Raw genomic sequence first — 24,262 nt, 5'->3', positions numbered from 1 at the left:
GAGGAAGAGGACACACTAACACAAGATGCAGGAGGAGAAACTGTGAACGACTTCATGCTCTGGTGAGTTCAGATAAAACACCAGAGTTAGAGCGCTTTACTTCTTTCAGATCACTCCTGTGGGGAAGTTTGGAGAGCGAGCGGTTGATCGGATGAGGGGCGGTGTGTCGGCATTGTTCGACACTTAAATGTGTTAATGAATATTAGGCAGCTTCACCCGGCGGCGTCTTCTCCACCTTCTCCCCGCTGTTTTTAAGCTGCAGCTAGATGTGAAAGCAGACGGGGCCGAAGACATTATCGAAGCTATCGGTGTACATGTTGCTTTTTTTTTTTTCAAGCTGTGCATTTAAATATGGAGAGCTTAATACTCTGCCTTGTTTCTCCAAACTATGTGTTTCAGTATGTATTTGTGATTCAGTGAAGGCCATCTGTAAGCTGTCTGCGCTCTGTGTTCCACACATATCAACTTGGAAATATGTGCGTGACCCTGGACTTCTCAACAAACATGGCAACAGCAGCTCTCACCATTAGATTCCGCCCGTGCAGCATCAGATATTTACAGATTTGCCCTCTCCTCTCTTGAGATGTGGCCCAGATGCTCATCCAGATACACCTCCCACACGGACCGCTACAACTTCTCTCCTTGCCGGAGGCCCTGCATTTGCCACCAGACCTCTGCAGCTAGTCAGCACCGGAGCCTCCAAACACCATTTCTCTTTTCCATTCACTACAGCGGCTCCCTGTTGCAGCTTCCCTCCAGCTTAAAAACTGTGATGCAGGCCACTCCATGGTCACACCCTACACTCTTGTGAAACCATTCCGCTCTTTTGTCTCTGGACGGTCGGCCTCAAGGTCAATCCACGGACACTGTGATCACTTATCTCAGTGAGGGCTCTGTTTTCGGCCCAACGGTGGTGGAATGAACTGCATGCTAAAGTCAGAACAGTAGAGAGTCACTGCTTATCTTTAGCCACAGGCGAAAAAACCCTCTTTTACTACACCAGGACACTGTTACTCTTTCTCTTGTCGATTTACACAAACAACGAAACATCTCCTCTCAGCACTTAACACACTCAGCTGTGTGTTTTCTATAGAGGCTCATTACCCTTTTGTTAGCTCCTTTAAACATGGAATAAAGTAACACTATATAGATAAAGTGCCACAACATTTAAATCAAAAACACTCCTTAAGTTAAGCTACTTAGGTACTTTCCACCACTCCTCTGAATATTTTGGTGGGCAGGAAAGAAATCTAGATATTAGGAAAAGTATCATAACAGCCACCACAGCCTCCTCTTCAAAATATGGGCCATTCACCATGACAACATCAATAATCCGTCATGGTGGGAAAAACCAAAGAGCAGAACACAATCTGTGCTCAGCGTGGGGGGGGAAATTGAGAGAGATGACTGTTAAGAAACATGACTGATGTACGACTGAGGGGAATCTGGGCCGCTGACGGTGCTTATGGCATTTGGAGCTCCATTTGTTTAGACCAAAACAATACAATCTGACAAAAACAGTTTTATCAATGATTATGTTCCCAGGTGCCGAGGTATCTGCCATTTAAAATGTTCCTTCCGGCCCACACGGTAAACTTAATTTGCACAAAAAACTCTTACTTGCATGAATATCAGTGTTGGAGGATGTTTTGCTGTAAACAGAAAAACCACTGCAGCAACAAATTTCACCCGAGAAGACTGTCAGAACACAAAGAGTCCTCAGCGAGGGGATACGTACCTGTCTATACATCGTGAAAAGATAACTTCATGTCAATAAGAGGTCACTGAAGCTCAAGTGGAGAGAAGAGTGTTGTCCTGGGGGAAGTTCAAGTGATATGATAACTCATGCAGGTCACCGATCCAGGTCATGCATTACTTAATACCTACTTACTTTCTGCCTACAGGATATTTGACCTTCCTCATCACAGTTAAGTTCACCATCTAAGATATATGTAACTTACCTGAGCCAGTATTCCCCGAGCGTCTGAGAGTAGAAAAATCTGTCCAAACTGGCCAAACATTCTCACAGTCCTGCCTTCCGGCCTGGAGGTAACAACATTTTATCAACTTTCTTAACTTGAGTTTTTTAAAACGACTGTGGGTGTCCTCACCTGTTAGACTCCCCAGGAGATGTTTCTCAGCCAGACGTGTGCAGGAGGAGATGTGAACTGATGGCCGGAGATTTTGAAAAGATATATTTTTGACTAACGCTGCTCTTCTCGACTGAACTAATGCGATGATGAGGAGAACACAATTACCGACCACCGACCTTACAGAGACGAGGAAAATGGAGCTTCAGTCAACAAGTTTGGTAGAACTATAGAAATCTTTGCTTGCTTATCCCCAGATTCACTTATTTCCAAACCACTCTGCATTTATTCATTCATTTATTTGAAATTATAGATGGTGACGCTTCGTTGAAGTTATACGGTCAGACTATAGCAGTTAATGTCCTAATGTTCTACTGATGGAAATGTTTTTAAACTGTTTGCACTCAACACTTTTACCCAAATAAACGATTTACAGTAATTTAAACACACATTAATGCACTGATGGTGGTGGCTGCCATGCAAGGTACCGACCAGCACATCAGGAGCAGTTTGGGTATCTGTTCAGTATCTTGCCCAAGGACACTTTGACATGCAGACTAGAGGAATCCAACCAGCAACCCTTCCGCTAACAACACGCTGCCTCTACCCCTGAGCCAAAGCCAAATACTGGACCAGACCGATGATACTGAATTTCACCACTATGTGTCACACGTGAATCAGCAGATGCTGCCTAGAGGAACAAAATGAGAAAGTGTAGCTGCGTTGGTCCATCGGTCTAAATTTGACACGTCCTGTTATTATTTTTCAGAACTCTAGAACACAACTTTACATCTCTGTAAGTATAGCATCAAAATAATAAATCCAATAAGACTTCAGCCGAGCGCGACTTGAGAAAAGATAGCGATAGCTACGTTACAAAGTGCGTCTGGGAACCTTGACAGTAAATGAGGTTTCCACAACACCTTCCTAAAAATGTTTCACAATAAAAGCTGACAGGGTAGTTTAATTTCCAACCGACAGGGGAAGTGTTGAGTTGGTATGAACAGTGTGATGCAGTAATTTCAACAGGGAAAATGGGAGCAGATCAAATCGACACTTCTGCTGTGACTCTTCTCAAACTTTGGCTCAGGTACCTCGAGTGGTGCGCAGGGGAATCCCAGAAATAATTTGCTTAATGTAATAATGAACAAAAGGAGATACTGCAGGCCCTTCGCTCTGTTTTCTCTGCTCCTGTGGCGCCAATAACACAAATATTTGTCTTTCTACTGCACAGACAGGTCATTTAATGCGAGGGTCATCTGTCCAGCTGTGAAACACTCCATTAAGTCTCAGTAAAGACAATAAATAATACAGGGAATGAGATTACCCACAGATTTTGACTACAGTTAATGGTAATGTATGCACACCGGACTCCCCCCCTCGCAGAGTCAAACACATTTATGCATCAGAATCAACTCAATTTAGGTTGTTTTTTGTCTCTCTTTCAAAATAAAGCCAGTGCTGTGGATTTCACCCTCCACTACCTATTATTTTCAGGTTGTGAAGATGCCTCGAGGGCAGATAAACATCATGAAGATCTCCCGCAGTAATTAAGCTCAAAGTTGCTGTCCTCACCGCGAGTTCAAAATTTGAGGGGGCCGACGTAGACGTGGCTGAATCTCCGCGTTGTCGCCCCAAGGCTGTACAACAAACATCAATACTGCATTTTTAATGGAAGTAAATGTGGGTATGCATAATTTGTAAGCTCTGTGATGTGTATTTGTTGCTCATATAATCACATAATCCATACTGCAGTGTGTCAGGACGGGTCTGTAAATGATGCTGAAATGGCTTATTCTATCAAAACTAAATGAGTCTGATAGGCAGCAGATGGCTGTTATCACATCCGATCTCCACTGTGTCAGAATTGGACAAATCATTATGGCGATACGGTGCCTTTTTCTTTATAAGATGACACTTTTCTTCAACAGAAGATACACACAGTGGAAAAGCTGTTTACTTCCAATTAAGAGCTTAAGAAGAACAGGTTGTATGTTGTGACAAACTCAAAAGTTTATCCAATTAAAATCTCTTCAGAGCTTTCTGTCAGAAACCGAGAGACAATGTGGAAATAGCTCCTCTGCTTCAGTGGTCGTACACCGTAGACCAACAGGCAGATGGCAACGAGAGGATCGTCTGAAAACGGAGGGTCAGCGGTGGACAAAACGAGAGCAGTGGAAGTAAACAAGTCTGGTGCGTTTTGGCTCGGGTGTTACCTCCTCTGCTTTGGTCTGCTCGAAGGCAAACTCCATGGTGGGCACAGCCAGTTGGTTGGCGAAGTAATTCACATCTCCGGGCAACTGCAGAGAGCTGACGTTGGGTCCGGGGCAGTTTCCACCTCGAATGCAGCTCAGCAGCTGTCTCTAACAGAGAGGAGAAGAGACGAAGGGAGGGACAAACTTCAGACACATTTACTGGTTGGAAGAGAAAATGAGGGAAACAGGGATCAGTAGAGCAAAAGCCACAGAGGTTAATAAGATGCTGCTGTGTTAATGAGTTAAATGAGTTGCAGATAAAATACGTTGCTACAGCTGCCTGAAATATCAGGTTGTAGTTTGTGTTATTGAACCAGTAATATTAATCTGTAACTTAAAGGGGCATTGTGTAGTTTTAAAAAGAAATTCAAATTCAGATTTTTTTTTTTTTTTAAATATATATTCACAACATCAATAATGTTTCTTTTCATACCTGAATAAACAGACTGTTCTCGGAGGAAAATAAAATCCGAGAACACTGTTTAAAGCTAGAAAGGTGGCAGGGTCCGCCACATATAAACAAAGTAAAACAGAATAAAACGGTGTTGTTCTTTAACGTCAGTTTGTTCATTCAGTCATCAAAACAAAGATGATTTGTTTATTTCTTTTGTTTACGCAGAAAGTGAATACATTTTTAACATTTCTTCCCCAAAACTACAGACTGCACCTTTAAAGTGTGAAGCGCACCACTTCTTCTGTGTCTTCTCTCTTTTTGAAACCTGGTTGCCTACATTACCCACAATGCAATAATGATTAAAAAAAATGTTCAACTTTTTTTTTTTTTTTTAATCCACAGGTGCAGTAGTCCTCCCCAAGACCTGTAAACATACTTTATACTGTAAAAATTGGCGGAGTTTCCCTTTAAATCCAGGTGTAAACATGGCCGATGTTCGTGTCGTGTCAGTCAGGGGGAGTAAAAGAGTGCTAAACGCACCGTTTAAACAATTAAAAAAAATGTTCCAAGTTGTTTGAATACTGAAGGACAAATCCAAATTGCGCTGCGTTCGATACCGTCTGAGAGAGGAAGGGCCGAGGTGGGGCTGTTATTAACATTTTTGCCATGTGGCTAACTGCTCAATTTAAGCTCGAGTCACAGTCCTCCACAGCTGACATGTGGCTGGTCACCTGGCCCGACCGCTTTCTGGTGTTATTTCCTGATAGAAAGAACAATAACACAGAAATCGTGGGAGGAAAGACAGCACGTAACAGTCAATCAATTAAAAGGCGTATCTCGACCGTCCACGTCTGCTGAGCCCGTCCGATGTCACCGTGTTCTTCTGTCACATCGCAGTTAATTAGAGTTTCCTTTTATCAAGGTCTGTCAAGGGGAAAGAGCGCTGGTGTCCAATCATCCCTGCCACCGTCGCTGACACACTGTTGTCACCTGTTTTTTTTTTTTCCTAAAGGCTGCTGCTCTCTGAACATTGACCGCTGCTGTGACACGCTCACACTCTAACTGAATGAAAGCCAGTAAATAATACTTTAACCTTGCCTCAACCTGCCTGCCCGCCTGTCCGCACCTCGGCGCCACAATGAAATGACTGTTTTAATCTCACACTTTTTCCATTTACTCCCTGAAACAGACCAGTAGGACAAAAACACTTACACGCATATTGATATTCATGAAGGGCGTTTCATTACCCACTTATGGCTAATTGTGGAAGTTAACAGGGTGGGAATCAATGCTTGTTCATGTGTGCACAGTGTAAAAAGTTGATTGAGATTCATAATGGGGAACTTGCACACAGAGGACGGACTTTTTTTTATTCTGCTGTTCGGTGTCAAGCGAACAGCTGTGCGTGAAGCCTGAAGTGTTTAATATACTCACAGGAAATGAGGACTTTTTAAAATTTTTAGCATTCATACCCACCGTGGCTCAACAGAGAACCCAAAAGTTCAAACTTCATCAGCGTCAAATCAACACTACGGCACAGAAAACAGAAAATTACATTGTGTGATTCACAAAGCGGGTGCGGTCAGGTGGGCTGTGAAGGACAAAGCAGCGTTACCTGCAGAGTCACCTCAACCTCGATGAGCCTGCCGTTACACATCTGTCTCCTCTCCACGCTGCTCGAGCAGCGATGTGCATCCGGTGAACATGCTCTCATCTCAGCTGAAGGTTTGCGTGTTGGGAACGTGTGGAAACAGGTTAATTCTTCCTCTTTTTCTCCACATTGCAGCCGAACACGAAGCTGAAAGCACTGCTGAGGAGACACAGCACAGCTATTTTCTATCAGTTCACTGTGTCGATGGGGAGAATGCGTTGTTCTTTTTTTTTTTTCGTGAGTGAGAAAGAGACGAAAAGACAGTCGGTGTTCAAGGTTTAATTTTATTTGAATGTTCAAACTTCTTTCACTGGCATTCAACAAAACAAAGAAATACCAGACTCCTCCGCCTCCAGCGGCAGGATCAGCACCGTGGAGAGCAAAACAGCGCACAGTTCTGCCTTCATCCTCACTCAGAACAATTCTGCTAATGCAATACAAAAAGTTCTGCGGGCCACAACACTACAAACATACTCCGCTCCCTGAATGAAGAGGTTAACGCAGAGTGCTGCTGCTATGCCAAGCAAAGGATTCCCTACAGACTGATTTCTACAAATTCACCAGGCAGGACTGGTTTCTACCTTCCGGGGAAAGTGGCCGGCATCTGTCTCCTCACTCTCGGGTCAGATAAACTCGGCAACACCAGCGTGGTTTTAAATGTGCACATGTGAGCAACCTTGAACTGCCAACAGTGTGTCTCCGTGCCTGAGATGCATCGCTTCTGTGGTCGGCCAGGAAATGAAACGTTTTGTGGGAAAAATTATGCCAAGACAAAAAAAAAGAAAAAAAGAAGTTGATTATATTTCCTTCACAGAGGGTAAAAGAGAAACACAGATGATATCTGTCACTTGACTGCATGTGCCTGGTATGACTCCTGACTAGAGTGTCTCACATTGTTGACTTTGGAGGAATTACACAGCGCAGTTATGAATTTGTAAAAGCAAAAAGAAGAGAGGTCGGCAGCTCTAACAGCAGAAACGGCATCGAGTCACTGTCATCTCATGAGTCAGGTAATCTGAACACAGGTCAGACTAGGACTAGGTCACTTTATATTCAATATTCCAACTTCTGTTTGAATGTAGGGTGAAAAGTTCATATTCAAGCTTTAGGCTGTCTGTTGTAGTTTGCCTTGTGATCCAACAGAGGGAGCTCTGAAACTTCAACATCTGCTTTAACATCTGTCCCAGTTTACCTGTAAGTTAATTAAGCTATCCTTAATGTTCTGTTGTTCTGTGGAAAATACAGATACAGAACAAAAGCGAGCAGAGCCGTCCTGGCCGGACAGTGACAACGTCAAATCATCTGAGAGGCAGCGTGAAAGTATTTTGGGTTGGACATCGAGGATGACGAAGTAAAGGCAGCTGTGATATTCTTTGATACAACAGCGACAAACCTGCAGACTCGCCTGCTAGCTTAGCACCTAACTGAGGCAGCGGAGGAGGGCCAAAAGTACAACCTTGTTTGAGGCATTCAAGTTTGAAATTATTTTTAAAAAATTGTGATTCATTTCAAATGAATACGACCTTGATTTCTGGAAATAGTGACAGCTGTAGGTCAGACCCAGCTGAGCCGGAAGAGGGTCAAGTGAAATGGAGGGCTGTCTGATTCAGCGCTGAGCCGAGCTGGGACTGAGTGAGATCACAGTCCTGAAATGAAAATCCCATTTTCTGACATGAATCATCTCGAATGTTTTCTAAGGTTGGAAAGAGATGATTCACCAGCTGCACAAAGCCAATGGACGTGCCAACGGATGAACTGGTGACGCTGAAAGCCATAATCAGTTTCATATATTCAGTGAAACCCTGTGTCTGCATTTTCATCTTCATTCAGCTCAGCCGTTGATCCCATGAGCCTGAAATGACCAGAGAGCAGTGTTTCCGTGATACCGCTGGTGACGACTACTCATACGCAGTGAACATCGGCGATTACACACAGAACTCGGAAGAGCTCGAAGTCCGGGTGAGTGCGCTCCATTTCCTGCAGCCAGGACACGATCTGCTGCTGTATGATTACCTTTAAATGACTCCAGCACACTCCTGCCCGTTATCGCCACCCCTCAGCAGCTTTTAGTGGCTTGATATGAGCAGCAAAAACGCATGAAACAAATCACTCTGAAGGAGTGCAATGTATTATATCTAAAATAAAATGTAACGCTGGCTCATCGCCCCATGTGCCTGACAGGTTTTGAGACGAGTGATGTCACCAGATGTGTGAGTCAAATCTGAGTCCAGCTGAAGTCATAATCACGCCGATGTGCTGTTCAGACATCCCAGACTGAAGCCTGCTCACTCAATAAATGGTACAACTGAATGGAATCAAATTCACCAGTCAGGCATTCACCATTCTCAACTTCGGAGGTTCAGACCGGGTATATATTTCATACTGGATCACGCTGCACAGCTGTACCTGTTATTGTGTCCAGTGTCCGTCCAGCATCAGTCTGAATACAGTCTGCAGCTGCACGTCCTCACCTCTGTGTTTGCCGACTGGAACGCTGCTGCTGAACCAAGATATTGGATGAACTTCATCTGAACTCGATTTGCATGAATGTCTGTGATTAGAAAAAGGCACCACCACCACTGAGCCATCCAATTTGCCAGCAAGTATGCCATTAAAACAAGCGCTGTCGACCTCGTATCCATGAGTGAACAAGTTAAAACAATTTACAGTAGTTTCTCTCTGAGGGTCGGCGCTTTTGGAAAAACACTGCGGTGCCGGTCGCCGGAGATGATTTGATTATTCAAAGTCCCAAACTTGGGAAATATGCTTCCATGCAAGTGACAGATAATAGAACCAGAATAACGCACGTTCCTGCTGATGATCTTGTTTGCCTATGTATAGTAGAGATTACTATCAAATTACAACTGTTTCATAACCTGTTGTGTCCTTGTAGTACATTAAAAAGTGCTTTGGTGACACGCAGCTGTAACCCAGCAGGTATTTCAGTCCGTGAACCCTACAGGGATCCAACCTATATAAGAGATTTCCTCTTGACTTTGGCTGCAATCTCTTATTTTCTATCTCCAAAGGAAAAGAAAAAAAGAATTCTTAGATTGCAGCATTGGATGAAGATCTATCTTAACCTCTCACCCGTGTTTTCATCAAACTAAGATTTTAGAGAATATACAGCCGGTTTTTAAAGGAATTTAGGTGACCTGAGGTTACGGCTTTCATTCAGCACTTTAAAGGCCTGTGCGGTCTTTGAATTCCAACAATAAAAGAAAATGGAGGGGGAAAGAGAAAAATACCTCAACTTAAGGCACAAAGTAGGATTATATATAGATAGACTATCATTCCATCTCCCGGAGAGGAGATTTAAAGCCAGGCCATGTGTCTCTCCTCTCCTCTTTCCTCTCCAACAACCAGACAAGGTGCACTAAAAGATTGTGTCTGAGGAAGTAAAAGAGGAACAGAGACAGTCAAAAGGAAAGTAGAGTCCTTTAGAGAGGGAATAATAAAAAAAAAGAGAGGTGTAAAAAAAAAAAAGGAGAGGGAGGACAGAGAGAATAAACAAGTGAGCAGGGAGGGGAGGAGTGAGAGAGCACAGAGAATGAGTAATTTCTGCCTGTGGTGCCACACCAGGAATCAATATTTAATTCCTTTGTCTGCTATGATAAGGAGCGACTGAAATCATTGTGAGATCTCAGCTCACCACTCGATACCACTCAATCTACAGAATCATCTGCGTTACACAGGATGGCTCGCTGGACTCGGACGTGAAAGCTTGAACATAGATAATCCTCCTGCGTGAATACATTGAGGTTAAATCCTTGGCTGAGTACAGTAAAGTAAATATTTTGAGGGGATTTTCAGAATAAAATCACAATATAAGGAGGTTTTAAAGCGTTTCTTTCCACCACATTTGTAAATATCCTATTTTTGTGACCATGGTCAACTAAAATTAAATCTCACATTTTCCACCCAAACATTTCTGTACATTCAGCGACACGTGGAACAAGTGGAGAGCAGCGTCGTGCCGTAATCAGCATGCAGCCCCACAGCGGCAACAAAGTGCCAAATGACAAAAACAACTTTGCATTATGCGTGTGGATGATAATAATAATTCCGTTCCGGACTGTGGTCTTTGGAAAAGCCATTTGCAGCTGTTGAACTGAAAAGCATGTTCCAGCAATCCAGAGGTGAGTGACTGGGATGTTAAAGAGACAAAGAGATGAAGGGAGGGAGGAGAGAGACGACACGGACTGAGAGGATCCAACAGGTCTACAAACTAATCTTTATAATTAACTTTTACCTGACAGCAAAGGAACATCAGTCAAGATCAACAGTATATAGAGTTAGAGCTTTGATAAAATGGATATGATTAGCTCGAAATGTCTAAATTGTGAACCACCAAACAGATTTAGATCTAAACTGATCAACACTGAATTTGCAGTTTACAAATCTATAAAGACACAGTGTTAAAGTGTAGCCACAAAAATGAAAAAAAGAAGGTAAATCAACGCCTCTCTGACCGTCAGATTATGAAATATTGAATAAATATCGACCACGAAGCAGAAGAAGAGAAGGAGGAGATCATTAGATGGACACAGAGGAGAGCCGCCGGAGAGCAAAGGAGGAGATCAGGAGAGTGTGTGTGTGTGTGTGTGTGTGTGTGTGTGTGTGTGTGTGTGTGTGTGTGTGTGTGTGTGTGTGTGTGAGAGGACAACCTACATAAAATATAGTATATCATTACAAAAAAGAAGCTCAGGCTGCTTTTTGAGTGGCAACATGTGAGCGGATTGTAACGTGATGAGACCTTCGCTGTCACAAACTGGTGGACACATTTTTTTAAGTTGTTTAAAGCTGCTGGACATTAGACTTCTTTGTAAAGGAATTTTCCTGAGGATGTGACTTTATGCACTCTAACACGCTAACAGAGAGCTATGGTAGCTAGCATTAGCTCAGAAATTAAACTAAAACCAGCGTTCAAAGCACATAAAAACAGGTCCCCGGGCTTCACCTGCTCGTCACTACCTGAAGCTGAACAGGCTAAATACATTTCAGCCATCATCCGTTTTATCACCCCACCCCCAATATCTGGAAAGCACAGTAAGTTCTGATGGCAACATAACTTTTGCTGTCCTGTCCACACAGTCACAGCCTCCACCTTGCTTTAACTTTCTTGATCTTTTATGTAACGTCACCTGTCACCTCTGGTTTCCACAGAACTTACTGGGAAGGACCGGAGTATCATCTGCACACAAAGTTGCGGAACTGGAAAGACTATACTCATGTAAATTGTGTGCATACTCAAGTGACTGGGCCAAACAATAAGAGAGGAAACATGAGGAAGAAGTGCTTTCTGGGCAAAACGACCTCAGTTTATTTCGTACTAAGAGATGAAACAGCTGCTGAACCTGAACATCCAGCAGGTGTCACTATTTACCAGACAACCTGCAGACAGTCACTACAACTGAGAGTAAATATTTATCACATCAGTGAAACAACCAATGATTAATAATAAGTTCTGGAGAAAAAAAAATGCACAGTGAAACAGATGGGAATGCACTCAAATATCCCTCAAGGTAATTAGGTTATGCATGATTATGCATCACCCACATGTTGTACAATGACTCTTGTCCCCACACACAGTAAAGGAATCCTCAGGAGTTTTCTCTCCAGCTATTGATAAAACGATTGCTGAGCAGGTTAAAAGTCAACCATGCAGAGGACGGTCCACAGAGAAACAGTGCACTTAGGGAATAAGCATTGATTAATCCTGGCTGAGAGTAATTATGTATATTCCAGGACCATAGGTTACACACAAATTAGGCTGTTATCTATCTTTAATTCATTTAGGGGCCATTTACATTAAGTAGACATGATTCTCAAGAAAGCTCCGGCATACGTGACTTCACCTCACCTGCCTGTTTGTAGCTTGTGTCTTACCAGGCAGGCTGCAAACTACCGCTGGGGCGATGCATAAACTCACAGCACCTGACGAATGTCACAGCCACAAGCAATGACAGCGCTCATTCTTCACCTAACACACATTTTCATATGCGTTCCCGTCGCTATGATATGAAACTGTGATGAAAGGGCCACGCCGACAGACACATAAATACCTCACGAGGCCGAGCAGCCTTCCCCTCGTGATAATGCATATTCATGGAGCCTGCCGCAGTCGCACAACGCCTTTCCCCGACAATACAAGAACTGTGGTAATTCAAACATATTGCAGACAGCGTACTATTTCAAACATTATGCCAAGTGTGTTGTTAGAACCATCTTGGATAGCTGCACGGCCGTAAAGTCAGAGACTCATTCTGGTGATTTACTGGCAGCTTCTTTTCCACTGGTTTTATGTCTGAAAACATATAAATTAGACGTATAAATTAGACTCTCTTGCATATTCCCTAATGTGGATGATGTTCATATTTACCATTTACAGTGTGATTCTGAAGCCAGCCTATTGTCAGCCCTTCTTTGGAGTTGAAAGCCTGTCATGGTGCCATAATTCAATTAAAATATCAGCCGTAATTTTTTTCCAGTCCGCGGCATTCTCTAAGAGCGAGTACAAGAGGAGGATTTGTCACAGTGAATACAAACTGTGTTAAAAATACAACATATTGAAAGTATGCAAAGGTTTATGGCAAGTGAGATACATTGTGTGGATGATTTATGATTATGTGTGGTTGTTGTTTTGGAGGAATAGCTTTTATGTGAGATTTAAGGATCATGAGGAAGAGCTTTGAGTATTCACTTACCTTTTGTTTCTTTATTTCATCCAGTGAGTGAAACTATTTCTGCATTTTCACTGTTTTTCATAACGTATTATGCTGCTTCTGTATGCATACACAGGGCATCGCTACTCTTACATGTGTTGTTTGCAAGAAAAAGCTCAAATTCAAAGAAAACTCCAAGTACAGGGGGGCAGCATGAATGCCCACTGCTAATCATTACACTCTTTGCTGTACTGATCTTTGGCTGCAGCAGTTAGCCGTCATTAGCAAGTACCTCGGTTAGCTGTGGAGCTGAGTCACGGGTGAGCTGACTGCACCCAAAGGAGCTTAGTTCGACCGGGCTCAGCCACCTCCCAGTGAACTGACTGGAAACCAGACTGGGACTGAACACAGCCTTTGAGATTAATGCATGCCAGTTTGAATGACGGGGGATACACAGTACAGAGGCGATTTACAGGAGCTCCAGTAAAAACTATTAGGCAGTGTCAGGCAGGTACAGGAGAGGTATGAAGTTGGGTGGTCAGATCTCACTCTGTGAATTAAAGATTTATTTTTTTCCAAACCAGAAGTGGAAAGACAAGACTGTATTAGTGAGTTTTATTTTGATTATGTCCAGTTTCAATTACGTTTTTTAGTTTGCTGAAAGGAATTCTGAAGGACTATGATTATTCCGTAAATGTACTGCTCAGAAATGCTAAACAGACACATCCATGTAGATAGTAACAGTGCACATACAGTATAGACTTGCTTAAACCTGTCGACAGTGATGAGCTAACTCTGTTCACTGTATTTAAAATGCCTCAACATCACCGTGTTTCTCATTCTGAACCAGACACTGAAAACACGGACATCACTCCTGCGATAATCAGCCTTGGCTCACTTGAAAGGAGCCAACAACTACGCCTGTTCATTCCTGAAAGGATTGTGCATGAAAATACCATCCGCCCGCCGGACTCTATTGATGTCAACATGGCAGAGGCAGGTGGGTGAGGTAGAGACGGAGTGAAATAAAGACAAATGCTGAGTGAGTCTCCGGCAGTACAGAGCTGATATTGAGGCGCGCTCCTCAGTATTTGCACCACAGGTTAAATGGGTCACGATCAGGATGTATTGTGGCGTCTCTACAACAAACACTTACGTACAACGAGTAACAAAACCAACTACGGCCTCCAGTGAGGCTACTGGCAACGCGTTTCATCAGTATTTCACAATCTACTTACAGCATGTGTGCTCTTTACAATGTTGGTCCACTGGAGATTCTATCTAATCAAATCAATCAGATTGAATGGGAGTGAGTTGGTGGACCAGATGAGCATGGACCCGTCCTATTGGCTCATAAACTGGCAGCGGCATAATGTAAGCAGATTTAGCGATGACCACACGATTCGCCAGAAAGTAAATAAAGTTTCTGCTTTAAAAATCAGCTCATGTCCTAAAAAAAAGTTTTTGGGGAAAAAGTACCTTTTTTTGTTTTATTTCTTATCAAAAGTTGTGCCTTATTTTAAACCAAGGACAAAAACTGTCAAACAAGAATCTCCGGTGAAATCATCAAACTTGTTCTAACTTTGGCAGATTATTTTGGCTGTGAAATGGCTGTTGGTCCAATCAGGTGGTTGTCTCATCAAAGTGCACACTGCAGCACTGAGTGATGTCATAACGGGTCAACAAATCATGCTCCATATCACACTCCTGTAAATGAAACCTAGAAACACCACAGTCCAGTCATTTCTGCTCAGTTGTTCATTAACTTCATGTATTTACCAACTTGATCGATGTCAAATTGACGCCACCTATGCACTTCTCACTCTACTTTGTTTCTTGACCTAAAGAGTAACTAATTAAAATGTAAAATTAAGACATCCACCGACTACATGGAAGAGAAAATATCAAAGACACACAAAAGAGTGCAGCTTCTTTGGATCGGTATCAAAGAAACCTCTCAGAGTGAAAGACAATCCAGAAACCCCAGCGAGAGAAGCTGCTGTCAAATCTCTGAATACCGTTTCAATATTTAATCAACCTTTCATTAACAGCACCCTACATGGGAAATCCCAGTTTCTGGTGTCGAAATCTTGTGCTCTGCATGTCAAATAGTTGCTTGTGAGACCATCAATTAACACTTAAACTGGCCAGGCAACATATTCCTAGAGTCATTCTCTTCATTACATATTTGAAAGACACAGTGTTAGAAGAGGTGGGTGGATTTCATATGAACAACACAGTCACTGCAGCCTGTAGTACAACACAACTCAGGTCCACACTCAGAGGGGTTTAAATCTCACCGCAGTAGCCGACTAAACCATGAAAACACACAACAGACATACATCGACATCCACCCACACACACACTCACACACAAAGACAAAGGGAGACAACACCTCTGCACGAGTTCGTGACATTTCTTGGAGAGAGGGCAGATGAAGGATTTGCCCCTTTGGTCTTTTTTCAGTCTAACAATGTGCCGTCCACCGATGGCCATTTGTTTTCAAATGGAGCTACCTGCTACAAGCCACCCACGAGCCGACTGGAGACTAGACTCACATACATCTTTGGAACAATATCCAATTAAAGCACAAGCCTCCCTCCATTTGTTTTGTATTCTTCTAGCCACCAAAGCTTCCCTTTGTTTCTCCGTTTGAGCCCTTTTTTTCTCTTCCACTCGCCTCCTTTCTGTCCATCTACCCCCCTGTTGTCCCCACTCACAGTGTAAGTCCCCTTCAAAAGAAAGTATCTGGTTGCATTATAATTGGTTCCCAAGCACCCATTCCAAAACTATCAGTGCCGCAGCATCTCGATTTGGCAGACAGATCCCAGCAAAGTAAGATAAGTAGGAAGTATTACGGCGGTTGCGCAAACATGATTAACGACATGCTTAGATCTGTTTCTAAATATTGGGAGGTGGGGAGCGTACCTGGGGCAGCTCAGAGACTCTTCAGATGATGAATAGTGCAATAGAGTGTGCCAGAGATACAGCTGCCACCGAATGGACAATTACGTACCACAAGGCGAGGCAAGATGAGACGGGAGGGTAAATAAAAAGTAAACACTGAGGAGGGACTCTTGGAGGGATCTTTGGTTAGGGTAGTGTTACTCTGCAGAGCTGTAATGATGTATTTTACCCTTTGATTTGTTAACGCACCGGAACACTGTTGGGACCGCAAAGTTGGCTACGTGGAAACATTTGAGCACGCTGCTAGAGTCTGCTACAAGGACGAGTCACAGCAGCAAACAGGATTTCACAGCGATACAAATTCAATGGAAGGGAAAAGCTGAGTGGAAATGTTGAACAGAAAAAGCTTGACTTCGCTGTAAAACAGCGTGCAGACAAAAACAAAATGAAGCAAAGCACCATGGAAACAGATTTAGTAAATAAATCGTGACAGGCATGAAGCATGTGACTTTAATATCCATTGAAGCCGTCGCTACATTAAAAGGTCACATACTGTTTAAAGCTTATTTTCATGTTTATATTCTTATTTTTGGGTGTAGAACATGTTTATGTATCGTCCATGACTGCAGCGCCTTTTTTCCCCCCCGTCTGATTTTAGTGCCTGTCTCTTTAAAAATTCACGACCGAAGAGTGCACTCTGCTCTGATTGGTCGGCTCTCGCAGGCCTGAGCAGGTGATGCCCATCATGTTTCCCCTTACGCTCTGCTGATACATTGCAGCCACACCAGGCTCCAGGCGTAGTGACTGTATTGTTGTGACATCACAACTTGACGACTCGTTTAAAGGCACAGTTTCTGAAAACGAGCCTTCATTTGACTGATGTTATTTGAACAACATCATCCCATCGTGCTCTCGTCTTCTGCAGTCATTTAACAGCACCTGGCTGGAGAATTAGCGGGACCAGCTGTCAATCTCGATGCGCCTTGTATTATCACAACAGCGGTTGAAGCAAGAGGTTGGTCTGTAAACTCTGATAGCAGATTGTTATCGTAAGTAAAAAAAAAATCAAATGACGGGAGGATAATATCCGTCGTAAGCATGTACGTGAATATTAATCGATCCAGGAAGTAAGCGATAAAGGAAAAAATCAGATCAGTCAGAGAGAGTTTCCTCACTCAAAAGCAGAGAGCATTTATAATATCTAACTTGCATTATGGTTCAGTGCCATATAAAATATTTAATTTTCTGTACGCTCAGTTTGGATATGAATGAGCATGTTCGCACAAAACACGTTCTGTGCTTTTGTCTGGCAGCAGCGCTTCACATTGTCGCCTTCAATTATCCCCACGGTCTCGGATGTGAGACATGCTGATTTTGAACTGCCCATGGGAAAATGACTGTGCAAGACTTCACTCTTGATTAAAAGCTCTGTTTTGTATTTTCTCCAACTGCCCTCTCCAGATGGGATCGGTGGGAACTGGCAGGAGGGGGCTGCGGTGGGGATGGAGAGTGATGGCAGGTCAAAACTGGGGATGTATTTGTCCTCCTCATTTACTCTCAAATCGCTTGCTGCCGTCACGATGAAGGGTGCAAGTCTGAAGATAGTTGTGGTTACTAACACTAGTTACTGGCAGACAAACCTCATTTCATATCTTTAGTGTTGCAGGGACATTTTAAGGGGATTGGTTGTCAACATCACACAACAGAGGTCTTGATTTCGGTTTGTGCAGGAGTTCTTACTACAGGTCAACAAAACACAAATACATTACAAATTAGCTCCACTATGCATTATTACAGCATTATTTATTCATGATAACCCCCCCATTGTAATCTGTAAGCAAGGATTAAATTATTCACTCGTGACTGATCTCCAAAATGCAGCTTTCTCTGGCGCAGCGCCGGCTTTCAGACTCAACACTGAAAAATTTACAGGTGGGGTTGATGCACCGTCAATCCGAGTGGACCCAAGGAGCAATATATAGGCAATTAGGCACCGGGTAGCAGGATTTGAATCGAAAAAATGTCGAGTTGAGTGAGGAATTGTCCTCAGGCAATGAGGAGGAAGCCAATCAGGCTGAAGCATGCTCTATACAAGCCCCCTGTAAGTTTCCTCACTCCTACTGCACTAATGTCCCCGGGGTATTTATGACCAGGAAGAGTGATGCCTGAGCATAAGGTTTATATACAGCACGTTCCATAAAGAAGGTGCTGCTGGAGCTGCTGCTGCTGCTGCAGCAGCTGCATGAAAAGCTGAACATGAAGCCTGACAGACTGGATGACTTTGATCGGAAATGCAGGGCAGAAGCAGAGAGTTTTAAGTACCCTGCACATTGTCACAGTTTTTTTTTTTTCCCTTTTTCCTGTGAAAGATATTTCATTAAGGGACATCAAAAGTAGAAGTTACTCTCTCCGTCTCCTTTTTTCTTCCTCCCTTTATATGACGGAGGCTGCAGCAGCTGAATGTCACAGGTAGACCAGACCATTCCCGCTAATTAGTTAGTTTATGGCGGAGCAGAGGGAATGAAGGGACATTACGTTGTACTATCTGTCCACTCCTGACCTCTTGTACCTGCCTGAGCGCCTGGCAGGAACATGAACCCCTTCCAGAGGATGGATGACTAACAAAAAAAAAAGACACAAATAAAAATTACTGTGCAGCGTTACCCGAGGAGACAAAGAGAGAAGGCAGAGCCGCGGCAAGAGGGAGATTTTAATGAGGAAAATGAGAGGGGTGGGGAGATACGGCGCTTGCTGCTGATGAAAGAGGAGATTAAGAAGTGATAGAAAGAGAGAGGGAACGTGGTGGGGAGACAAGGATGTAGAGAGAGGGGCATGTAGTGCTTAAGGGAGAAGGGGAAGAACAAAAAAAAGAAAGGGAGGAGGAGGCTGTGGAGGTGGAGGAAGGAAATGAGAGAGAGTGACGATGAGGTGTGCATTTTTTTTTTTTTTTTTAAGGCAAAAGTTTTCAAAGTTTAAAGAGATGGTGAAAGTTGGGAAGATGATGTCTGCGAGGGGTTTAACATATCTACAAAACACCCCCGGGTTGGAATAAAGAGACAGTTTGGAAGGCTGAATCATCGAGCTGCTGCACTTAATCAGGAGAATGGCCGCTGCAGATTGTGTGTGAGTGTGAAGTGTGTGACGGGGTGAGAGCGAGGTCCGGTGTCATACCTCCCCCCCTCTCACGGCACAGGTGACATACTTCAACTTCCTGTGATTATCTTTCTCTCGGCATTGTGTTATCTTTCATGTCAAGCTGTTATAGAGAGCAGAGACCGAGAACAAAGACAGAACATGGAGGGAACTACAGGAGCTGGAGGGATTAGAGCGGAACAAAATTAGGAACACTGATGAGGTAAAATAAGCGTAGTGTGGGAGAAACAGTCAAAGGAAGTAGCGAACAGAACCTGTAGTAAACACAGAAATACATGTGCTAATATGATTTATTAGTTATATATTGTGGACTTCATCATTATTTAATGATCTAACTGTTATTTCACTGCATACTTCATTGTATAATGAAGCATAAAGGATGATACTACTCCTCAATTTCCATACTGCAACAAAAAAATGACTATTGGTACTTTCACAAAATATCAACACAATGATGAATATTCATTCTTAAAGTAGATTTAATGACAACGTGGTTAAAGGCAAGTATTACTTAGAGAAGAGCGGTTCAGTAAAATTATTTATCTCATTGTAATGCAGCCTTTAAAATCAGCCTTCCATATATCCGTTTACAGACTACGTGTTTCCGACCTGTTTCACCTCTTGGTCCTCTGGCTACAGAGGAGAGATTCTGCATCACCCGTCTTGCCATGTTGTTAAACAGATAACCATGTATGGAAGCACTTCCTCCTGAAGCTGTAAGATATCATTTAGGATGGATTTAGGACATTTACGAAGACTCGTTAGGATTATGATGGCAACACTCTCCTCCGTGATCATGTTCTATTAACCATCTCAACGTCTCTGTCACTTCCTGCTCACCTGTTCTGTTTCCCTCCTGAGCTCCTCCACAGCCTTGTTTTTCCCCACATCTGTCTCTCATCAGCCTCATCAGCGCTGCCTCGTCCCCAGAGTCTCTCACCTGCACATCGTCCCGTCGCTGGTTGAGTTCGTATCAAAGCTTGTTGTTTCCCCTCACTCTCTGTCTGGTCGTCTGTTTCTTTTCGCTCCTGTGTTTCCTGCTCTGCTTTCACTGTAATAACTTCTGACTCGTGTCATCTCTGCAAAATGTTACAGATTTTCTGCCCAATGTTGCCAACTTAGCAACCTTCCCTGAAGCTATTTTCCCCCGCTTGCCCCCCAAAAATGATCTGGACAGAAATGTGAATGACCTGTTTGTCCACGACTGTCCTTCTCCACTGCTTTTGTTCTCCATGATTACACTTGAATTGTTGAATGACACGTGTTAGAAGCTGCAGGTGATGAAGAAGACGACATCAACTTCAAAGAGTTAGAGTCAGATCAGCTCAGTGTGTCTTGATCGAATTATCAGATAATGAAGATGCTAGCCATCGCTTTGTTTTTGGGTGAATTGCATTGACTTTAATACTGCAGGTTGCCCTTAATATCTAAGGTGTGGTGCAGCATTAGATCATCTGTAGGAAACTGCGGTGACGTTACCTGGTAGAGCCATCAGCAGTGATCACTTACTCTCTGTATATCTGAAGTGAGCTGCAGCAGCGTCGGAGAAGCCGTCGCTCTGAGCGTCTCCGTCCCTCTGACCGGAGAGTTCAGACTGACGTAGGCCACGGCGCTGCTCCTCAGCACGACGCTGTTATCCTGAAGGGAACACACACACACACACACACACACACACACACACACACACACACAGAGGTTGTCATCATTATACTGCCAGCGATATTCATAACTCCATATCTGTTGTCATCACACTCGTCACATTATCATTATCATCATTATCTCACGTCCACATAAGTGTCTCTTCCAGTATTACATTACGGTCCTGTTCTCTAATTGGCTGTTATTCTTCGTCTTCTGCTGTAGCTTGCAATGTAATTTTAATGTCATTCTGGACGATCTGATGAAAAAAAAAAAAACAAAAACAAAAAAAAAAAAACCCTCTAATTGCGGTACGATCTGAGTTTATGTCCGAATCCACGACTGTTGTTGCACAAACACTGTTTCTGCTGCAGGCGACGTGTTTTTATTATAATTATTTTGGAAAAGTGATTGTCAGCAAAGAGAACTGTGACAATACGAATAATAAACCAACTCAGTGGAAACAATATCGTCTGATTGCAGCTGTCGCGTGTTATTCTGCTATCGTGGCACCGTTCCTATCCTGCATGGGAGAATATCTCTGGCATTAAAACCCACAGTTTCAATCGCTGACCCTCTTTCTTCATGACATCGTTTGAAAAATGATATATAAGTGTTACATTTTGAGTAATTTCATGGGGTTCTTTGGGTGTTTTTTCTGTGCTTATGTGTTTCAGAGGTGCTGTGGAGCTTAGACTGATCACACACACCTTTAGCGGATTGAGGCAATCAGCATCAGGTTAGAAGCCGTGGCCTCGTCGTCAACACGGTCTCCTGGTGCCTTTTGCCTTTTTTGTCTCTGGTGAATCTAATCTGTGGTTTTCTTCTTCCACTCAAAAGACCTGGATACTCTGCGGCCGCACCACGACCCCGGCCGCTAGAAGCTAACGGCTAACAAACCCAACTGCTAACAAACCCAACCAGTAACATGATGGTGGTAACACCTTCTATGAGCCCTGTGTCTAAAATAGTTATTTCCCAGTATGAACGTCCCTATAGTGTGTTACAAAGCACCAAGAGCACTATTTCATCGTAGTCTTAAGCACTATAATAGTGATCATAATGAGCTATAACAATATTTTAATATATTACACCTTTGTGGACATTGAAAGTGAAAGTCAGTGTTTATAACTGGTTACACAGCACTACATGTGTTTTTAACACTTTGTAAGAACGTTCATAATGTGTTATAATGTGTATTAGACATCCTGATGCATTACATACTGTATAATGGTCTGGTACACATGTCTGTTGCCTGTTCCTACTTCTGTTAGTTGTGTTTTATGCCGTGCCTTCAACATGCCTCAGTTGAAATCATTTCCGGAGCCACGACCTTTGTAACCCTGAAGTGACATTTAATGAAGCCCGCTGACCTTTCCCCACTCATAGGACCCGATGTTCCCCAGGGCCGAGCCTCCCCACGAGCAGAACACGGTGGTACGGTCCGGCACCCATCCTCGTTTGGTCTGCTCCGTCAGCGCAGCGATGAGCTGATTCATGATAGCCGAGGCCCCGCCCCCCTGGTCGCTGTCATGACGACTGCCGACCAGCACGTAGCGATCTGTCAAGAAACGGAAAGAGAAGATGAAAGTGAAGTCGACATATTTCTTTGGTTGTAGGTAAATAACATCTGTATCATATGATTTCTATATTTAACTTAACAAGCAGCCGTGAGGGCGAATATGAAACAAGTTCCTAGTTCCTGTCAAAGCTGTTGTGGTGATGTTGTTCCATGTACAGACTGTTTCAGTGTTCATTCTCTACAGTACAGACACACTTGTACCGGTTGTGTTTTCCCGCTGTCACTTCTCAGTGACAGCAAATTCATTCACACACACACACACACACGCTGCTGCCGCCACCTCGTCTTCCTTACTCATAGCGCTGTCTCCTCGTCACTCGTCTTATTCGCTCCGTTTTGTTATGGTGTTATAGCTCATTAAAGGTGGCAAGTGCAGAGCCTCGGTGACAGGTGTAGGCTGACACAGAAAACAGCAGGAGTGCTGTTTGGAAAAAAACTTTGCATTTGATGCAAATGAACGAGGACACAAGGATGCTCGTATGGAGGAGACGCTGCAGAGCGGGTATATGCTCAACAAACTTCCCAAAGCACCGAACAGAAACGACACACCAACTTCTAGAGATGATTTTGATAGTTTATGTCAAGTTCTAGTTCAACATCACAGAGGTACAAAACAATGTGGCCCAATGACCTTTTGTAGATAAGTGTGTCGTCCAGTTGTTGGCTCCAACATCCATCTGTAATCTGTGAAATAATCCTGCTCAGAGCCATCAGGCCTGAGGAATCTCAGCAGAGTTTCAGGCAAAGCGTAGGCACGTTTTTTTTTTTACTATTGTTGTGATTCAGAAGCCAAGGTCAGTTAACAGCTTTTTAACTCATTACCTGCTTGAGTTCCTTATAATTTTTCTATGATTTTTAAAGAATAAGAACCATTTTCCAACACCGAGCACATGACTCCAGAGACTCTGAACAGGCGTCAGTCATAAGAAATGAAATATTTTTATATATATTTTTTTCATATTTGTTTAAAATGGAAATGCACAATGCTACAGCTCAGTAGAGCAAAACAATAAGAACGGCGCCTCAGTGCGATCCTTCATGGAAACCTGCTCACACAGAGGAACACGCAGGCACGAAGGCTCCAGGCGTCTTTGTATGCCTTTACATTCTCAACAAAGACAGCATGATGAGTATGGGATGCACAAAGCTGCTTCCTGCAGGCAAACAGCAGTACAGAGCAAAACCTCATCACTCCAACACAGAGCGCTGATGACTTTGTTTGAGAAAAGAGGCGCTCAGAGAAGCCTGCTAGCTTAGCCTAAGAGTCTGACAACATATTATTGCACTGAGAGCGGCTTCCAGGGTAAATCAGCCATTACTGTAAACTGCTATAAATCAGTCACATGTGAAAGAGCAATTTGCTTTATTTTCCTAATTCAATTGTATATATATATATTTTTTTTTATTCAATCTGAATAATTATTGCTCCGAAGAGATTAACTCACTAAAAGGTTAAATGAGGCATTTCTAAGAAACACTTACTTACTAGAAAAACAAAAAATAAAGAAAATACAAAAATAAAAAAAAAAGAGAAAACATAAATAATTTGTGTTCTTGCTGCCCTCAGGCCAGGAAACATCATGAACGGTTCAGCAGGCACCAACTAAGGTTCAGTGCAGCTGATGGTCGGGATTTTTTTGTTCTTCAACTGGAGTTATTTCAAAGCAGCGAACATAGTTTGACTTCATACAGGTGTGCCACTGACCCCTGGACCAACAGAAAGCCATCAGGTGATCAGACTAACAGGTGTAGTGGCTGAACTGAAAGACTGGCGTTTCTTGCTCCTTGTTACCCAGCTACTGTCTTGTGTTTGGAGACATATGGAAAGAGGCTCTGGGGCTGGACTACTAAAACCTTTGAAAATTCATTCATTGTAAATTGAGAAAACAAGTGAAGTAGATCGTCTCTGTTTACTATCTGACAGTGA

The 24,262-nt window shown here is 43.1% G+C and overlaps 1 protein-coding gene across 3 annotated transcripts in view; it reads right to left on the bottom strand.

Annotated features, from left to right (window-relative positions):
• Positions 1-24,262, bottom strand: part of LOC119028127 (inactive N-acetylated-alpha-linked acidic dipeptidase-like protein 2) — a 393,803-nt gene that overhangs the window by 96,112 nt on the left and 273,429 nt on the right. Inside the window, exons 7-10 of one of the 3 annotated variants that reach the window (XM_037113696.1) lie at positions 22,127-22,314; positions 20,625-20,753; positions 6,355-6,549; positions 4,307-4,453 (exon numbers count right to left, since the gene is read on the bottom strand). In XM_037113696.1, the coding sequence (XP_036969591.1) occupies positions 4,307-4,453; positions 6,355-6,549; positions 20,625-20,753; positions 22,127-22,314 (659 nt within the window). The remainder of the gene's footprint in view (positions 1-4,306; positions 4,454-6,354; positions 6,550-20,624; positions 20,754-22,126; positions 22,315-24,262) is intronic. The other 2 variants (XM_037113697.1, XM_037113698.1) reach the window with 2 other exon arrangements.

Source organism: Acanthopagrus latus, chromosome 11 (assembly GCF_904848185.1).
Source record: "Acanthopagrus latus isolate v.2019 chromosome 11, fAcaLat1.1, whole genome shotgun sequence".
Taxonomy (NCBI): domain Eukaryota; kingdom Metazoa; phylum Chordata; class Actinopteri; order Spariformes; family Sparidae; genus Acanthopagrus; species Acanthopagrus latus.
The sequence above is the reverse complement of the archived record's forward strand: the minus strand, read 5'-3'. Positions and strand labels throughout refer to the sequence as shown.